Here is a 6,694-nt window from a genome sequence, read left to right as displayed (position 1 = left end):
AGCAGCACATGGAACATTTTCCAAATAGACCACATTTCAGGTCACAAAGCAAACTTGTCCAAATTCAGAAACATTGAAGTTATACCTTGCATTCTCTCAGGCCGCAAGGGAATAAAATTAGAACTCAACACCAAAAGCCACCAAAGAAAGTCCTGTAACACATGGAGGCTGAACAACACACTGTTGAATCACCAGTGGGTCATGGAAGAGATTAGAAAGAAAATTCAAATGTTCATGATATCCAACAAAAATGAACAGACAAATTACCAGCTCCTCTGGGACACAGCAAAAGCAGTACTCAGAGGCAAGTTTATAGCTCTGAGTTCCTACATCAACAAATTGAAGAGATCTGAAACCAGCAATTTAGTGAGACATCTGAGCCTCCTTGAAAAAGAACAGCAAGCTAAACCCCAATCCAGTAGATGGAAAGAAATAATTAAAATTAAATAAAAAGTAAACAAATTAGAATAAAAAACATAAAAGGAATCAACAAAACAAAGAGTTGGTTCTTCGAAAAAAATAACAAAATTGACAGATCCTTAGAAAACCTTATCAGAAAAAGAAGAGAACACAACCAAAGAAATAAACTCAGAGATGAGAATGGAAACATCACCAGAGAGACAACCAAGATCTAGAACATTTATGCTAGTAAGTTTGAGAACATGGCAGAAATGGACCTTTTCCTAGCAAAAATGGACATGCTGAAACTAAACCAAGATGACTTACACCAACTTAACAGGCCCATATCAAGCATTGAAATAGAAACAGCAATAAGAGACCTCTCATCTAAGAAAAGCCCAGGACCAGATGGACTTAGACCAGAATTCTACTAGGCCTTCAAAGCAGAGCTCACACCAATACTCCTCTAACTCTTCAATGAAATTGAAAGAGAAAGTTCACTACCAAACTCATTCTATGAAGCCATCATAACCCTCATCCCAAAACCAGGCAGGGACTCATCAAAGAAAGAGAACTATAGACTCATTTCTTCGATGAACATTGATGCAAAACTCCTCAACAAAATCTTTTCTTTTCTTTTCTATTCTTTCTTTCCTTTTTGTGTACTGTTTTTGGTACTTGAATTCAGGTCATGGGCACTGTCTCTGAACTTTTATGCTAAACACTAACACTCTACCCCTTGAACCACACCTCAATTTCCAACTCTTTGGTAGCTAGTTGGAGATAAGAATTTCATAGACATTCCTGCCTGCACTGGCTTTGAACCATGGTGCTAAGATCTCAGCCTCCTGATTGCCTAGGATTATAATCATGAACCATAATTATCTGTCTGGCTGCCTTCCTTCCTTCCTCCCTGCCTCACTCTCTCCCTCCTTCCCTCTCTTCCTCCCTCCCTTCTTCCCTCCCTCCCTCCCTCCCTTCCTTCCTTCCTTCCTTCCTTCCTTCCTTCCTTCCTTCCTTCCTTCCTTCCTTCCTTCCTTCCTTCCTTCCTTCCTTCGTTCTTCCATTTCTTTCTTTCTTTCCTTCCTTCCTTCGTTCTTCCATTTCTTTCTTTCTTTCTTTCCTTTCTTCCTTCCTTCCTTCCTTCCTTCCTTTTCTTCCTTCTTTTCTTTCTTTCTTGGATTTTCTAAGTTTTCCTTTAAAGTGATACTTACAAATTATCCACACTATTTCTAAGTTTCCCTTCCTTTATAAATTGGTCAACTAGACTGAGCATTTTACTGAAATTCCTCCATCCTCTGAAAAGACTAATGTTCATACATGACATTTTACCTCTATATCCTACTTTAACTGAAATCCTATTGTCCACTGGGAACATTGTTTCCTTTACATATATCCCTCACCTTATCCAATGTGACAGATACTTGCTTCTAGCTGTCCCTTCTACTTCTTGTCTTACCATGTTCTCTGGTAACTTCAGACTCAATGATGATGACCCATCTTAACTCTAGCTTCACAAGAATAGTTCCTTGATCATAAGTTCACTGGCTATAACTTCTACTTCACTTCAGTTCCCCACAGTTATGCCCATTGCCTGGACCTCATAATTATCTTTAAATGTTACACTCATTACAAATTTTTGATACCATCATATCTTCATATCCCACAATAACCTTCTAATTTCTCTAAATCAACACAGTCTTACTAGGTTATTTCCTCCATTCATCTTTAATACCATATATTTTACCAATAACCTGAAACTCTCTCTTCTTTACTGATCTTTGCAATTACACCAAAATACCTCAGGCTCAGATCAGAACCCTTCTCTAATTCTAAACATGAGCTACTACAGAATCACTATTTTATATACTGATATTAAATAATGGCCCTCAGCCTTACCAAGACTTTAGACAATATACAGAAATGTTTTCCCCTTTTTGCTGGGCAGGTCTCTCCACAGTTTTCAAAAACAATGATTTCAAGCTTCACATAGAATGTACATCAAAAAAAATCCTTTTTCTACCATCCAAGAATGATGTGTCATCTCCATCTTCAGCTTTATCTCCTCTAATTCATGGAAAGAGAAAGCCATTCTGCTAAAACACACTTTACTTTCCTTCATGGTACTTGCAATGATTGAAATTATTTTTATGAAATCTTTTTTATATTTATAAAATTTACCAGTAATTCCAAGAGAGTAGAGACTGTGTCCTTTTTCATCAAACAAACTCTAGTATTTAACACAATAATATATATCTGGTAAATATTGGTTGAATAAATATGCATCTGCTAGAGTTCTCATTCGCAAGCATAAAAATCTGCCTCTGGCTTCTTTAAGCAAAGTAGTACTTACTAAAAGCCTTTTGAAAGTGAAGTAGGGACTTCAGAGGATTGATCTAACTTTGGAATAGGTAGGCACCAAGGGAATTCTAGAAAGCCAAGAAACTGGCACCCCAGTAATATCCTCATCATCCAATCAAGTAGGATTAGAGAATTGCTGCCACTGTTGCTGTTAATAAGGTTACAAATGTGTCTCATCCTATGTCTCTTGGTACATATGTAAAATCTCAGGAGAGAGAATCTGGTTAAAGGAACTTGAATTAACATCCCATAGCCTGGCTATATAAGGGCAGAAAAAAGGAAAACGTGGTGCCTGTTAACTCTATATTATTCTAGGTGGACAGCCCTAAAATAATCTTACCAAGACACTCTTGTGGTTACTTTAATATTAACTTGATTGAGACATAGAATACAAAAATGGTTGGTTCAGTATTATTCTGATTGTGTCTGTGAAGGCATTTTGGAATGACGTTACCATGTGACTCAGTGTTTGAAGTAAAGCAGATTGTCCTCTCCAATGTGAGTAGGTCTCATCAAATCTACTGGAAGCCTGATTAACAAAAGGAGAAGCAAGGGATAATTTCTTCCTTCTATCTGTTTTTCAGCTGGGATATTTGTCTTCCCTTTTAGTTGGACTAGAATTTATATAGTTGATTTTCCTGGTTCTCAGATCTCTAGATTTGGAATGGGTTTGCTTCATTATCAGCCTTCCTAGATGTCCAGTTTTCATATGATAGATCATGGGATTTTGTATGCTCAATCACATGAGCCAATTCCTTATAGTAACTCTCAGTCCCTGTCTCTCTTACTCTCTGCGTGTGTGGTCCCTGCCTTCCTCAGAGTAGAATGAGAATTCTAATATGAGAATTGTGATGCTGAATAAGAAACAGATGCCCAATAGCTAACATTGACAGGCATCGAGGGCAGAATTTTTTTAATGGGACATAGGATTCCTGGGTGAAAAATAATATCTATGCAAACAAAATGTTATAAGGCCCTGAATATTTTGTCTATGTTGACTGATCTAGGTTATAAATAAAATGTCCCCTCGGGAGCTAGTGGCTCATGCCTGTAATCTTAGCTACTTGGGACACTGTGATCTGAGTATCAGGGTTCAAAGTTGGTCCAAGCAGAAAAGTCCTGGTGAGAATCTTATCTCCAGTTAACTACTCAAAAACCAGAAGTAGTGCTGTGGCTCAAGTAGTGGAGCCCTTGCCTTTAGCACAAAGATACTCAGGGACAGCACCCAGACCCTAAGTTCAAGCCCCACAACCAACCCCAAAAATGTCCCTATTGTCTTGCTCTGCCTGGCTCAACCTAGTTTATATGCATGGATCAAATATCGTGATATTAGCTCAAATATCTCATAGGTCTGGAGGAAATCAACATGAACCTCACTGTTTCAGTATCTGTAACCTTGAAAAATACACATTATTTTCCATTAGCATTATTATATACATATCCAACTTATTTTATATTAAGATGTGTCTATATGTCTGAGCCTATTAGGTTATGCAGCTACTTTCCTGCTCTGTAAGTTCATTTACTACATTAGTCACCTGGAAAAGACAATAAAGGAATCAAAACTTCGGGTATAAATAGTTTCATGTGAACTGAAAGATTTAGTTTTTTGATGTACATCACATATTTCACACTCTAGAATTCTCTTTTCCTCTCCTCACTCTCCCCAGTCCCCTCAAATAGGTCCACAATTACAAATATCTCTGTGCGCATACATACGCACACACACTATGTATGTATGTATGTATATGTCTGGTCTGGTCTGTCTGTCTGTCTTTCTGATGCCCTGTACATATTTATGTATATATTTATCTTTTATGTCTAGCTTCAACATATGAGAGAAAACATTCAACATTTGTCCTTCTGAATCTGATTTATTTCACTTAATATGATAATATCCAGGTACATGCATTTAACGGCAAATGACACTAATTTCAATCTTATTTTGGAAGAATAATACTCTATGATCTATATATACCACAAATTCTTAATTGATTCATCAGTTACAGAGAATCTAGTCTGTTTTTATAACTTAACTATTGCAAATAGCAAGGCAACAAACTTGAGTGTGCAAGGGCCTCTTTTATATCCTGACTTGCCATCTCTTGGAAATATCCCTAAAAGTGATATTGGTGGCTCATATGGCATTTCTGCTTTTAGTTTTCTGAGGATCTTCCAACAGTGTGTAAGAATTCGGCAGGCTGCGCTCTGCCCGCACGCCCTCGGGCCTAGCAGCTTTTCTTTGGAGTCAGTTAAATCTCTCAGCTATCCGTGTTCAGTGGTATTCTTTAGAGCGACCTTGCCAGGCTCTAGGAAGGATGGAGCCGTGGAAAATAAGGAAAGATGAATAGGAGGGCTGATTTTCGAGAGCCGGACACAGAAGTTCCAAGACCAATTCCCCACATAGGGGCTGATTACATTCCAACTGAGGAAGAAAGAGTCTTCGCAGAATGCAATAATGAAAGCTTCTGGTTCAGATCTGTGCCTTTGGCTGCCACAAGTATGTTGATTACTCAAGGATTAATTAGTAAAGGAATCCTTTCAAGTCATCCCAAATATGGTTCCATCCCTAAACTTATATTTGCCTGTATCATGGGATACTTTGCTGGAAAACTTTCTTATGTGAAAACTTGCCAAAAGAAATTTAAGAATCTTGAAAATTCCCCTCTTGGAGAATCTTTACGATCAGGACAAGCATGGCGATCTGCACCACCTGGGCATTATTCTCAAAAGTCAAAATATGCCACAAATATGAGTGGTCAGCCTTCTGTTGTGCCATCTCCAGCAGCAGACCACATAGAAAAGGAGATGCTTCCTCCTTATGAGCCCATTCCATTCAGTGCTTCTATGAATGAATCCACTCCTACTGGTATTATTGATCATATTGCCCAAGGACCTGAGCCCACCTCAGAAGAAAGTCCCAAAAGAAAAAATATCACATATGAGGAATTAAGGAATAAGAACAGAGAGTCATATGAAGTAACTTTAACACTAAAGACGGACCCCTCAGTCAGGCCTATGCCAAAAAAGAAGTAAAAGTAAACAAATACGGAGATACATGGGATGAGTGAAAAATTACATCTTTGGATCTGCTGAAGGAGATCAATATACAGCTTCATCTAGGTGGTCATGAATACCTGCATGCCTTGAGCTCAGCAGCAGTCATCATAAACACATTTAAAACTAAATCCCGGGTTTTTGTGGTTTGACTTACATTTTTAAAAACAGAGATTTCAGTGTTTAAATTGTATAAATGTATTGACTTTGGGGAACTCTGAATGATGGTATTATACTATGATTATTTTAGAAATTGTTTTAGGTTACAAGGCAAAGATACTCATGAAAGTATTGAGACTATGATGCTCTTCAATCAATGTATATGGAGATAAATGAAATCTGCATGCCAAATTGGGATGGGTTGGGGGACAAGCATAATTTCAAATGTTCAGCTTTATGTCAAGTTATTAAGCCTTTTTCATTTGCTGTGTTTAATGTTTATGGTAAATAAAATGTAAAGGAACATAAAAAAATTCCTTTTTCTCCACAACCTCAATAGCACTTGTTTTGGTTTATGTTCTTGATGATGGCCATTCTGATTAGAATGAGATAAAGCCTCAGTGTCTTTTGATTGCATTTCCTTTATGACAAAAGATGTTGAGCATTTCTTCATGTATTTATTGGACATTTGTACCTCTTTTGAAAATTGTCTGTTCCATTAATTTGTTTTCTTTTTTATTGATTGGTAATTAATTCTTTAGAAGTTTGATTTCTAAGCTCTGTGTATTCTGGTTATTAATCCTTTGTCTGATATATAACTGGTGAACATTCTCTCTCATTTTGTAGACTGTGTCCACAGTTCCGTGGCTTTTCAGTCTGAAGTTATTTTTTTAATTGGTCATGGGGCTTGTACTCAGGGACTGGGTACTCTCCCTGA

The 6,694-nt window shown here is 37.4% G+C and overlaps 1 protein-coding gene across 1 annotated transcript; it reads left to right on the top strand.

Annotated features, from left to right (window-relative positions):
- The first annotated feature begins 5,070 nt into the window (after positions 1–5,070).
- Positions 5,071–6,047, top strand: LOC122100585 (OCIA domain-containing protein 1-like). The gene has a single exon (XM_042670909.1). The coding sequence runs from the start codon at positions 5,104–5,106 to the stop codon at positions 5,794–5,796; it is 693 nt and encodes a 230-aa protein (XP_042526843.1). The 5' UTR covers positions 5,071–5,103; the 3' UTR covers positions 5,797–6,047.
- The last annotated feature ends 647 nt before the right edge of the window (positions 6,048–6,694 follow it).

The sequence above is a fragment of the Dipodomys spectabilis genome, unplaced genomic scaffold, assembly GCF_019054845.1.
Source record: "Dipodomys spectabilis isolate Male_0828 unplaced genomic scaffold, ASM1905484v1 ptg000586l, whole genome shotgun sequence".
In the NCBI taxonomy this organism is placed as follows: Eukaryota; Metazoa; Chordata; class Mammalia; order Rodentia; family Heteromyidae; genus Dipodomys; species Dipodomys spectabilis.
This window is presented reverse-complemented; position numbering and strand designations above follow the sequence as displayed.

What these genes read in the sequence shown, in the direction of transcription:
- LOC122100585 (XM_042670909.1), top strand. Translation starts at nt 5,104, where the DNA reads ATGAATAGGAGGGCTGATTTTCGAGAGCCGGACACAGAAGTTCCAAGA.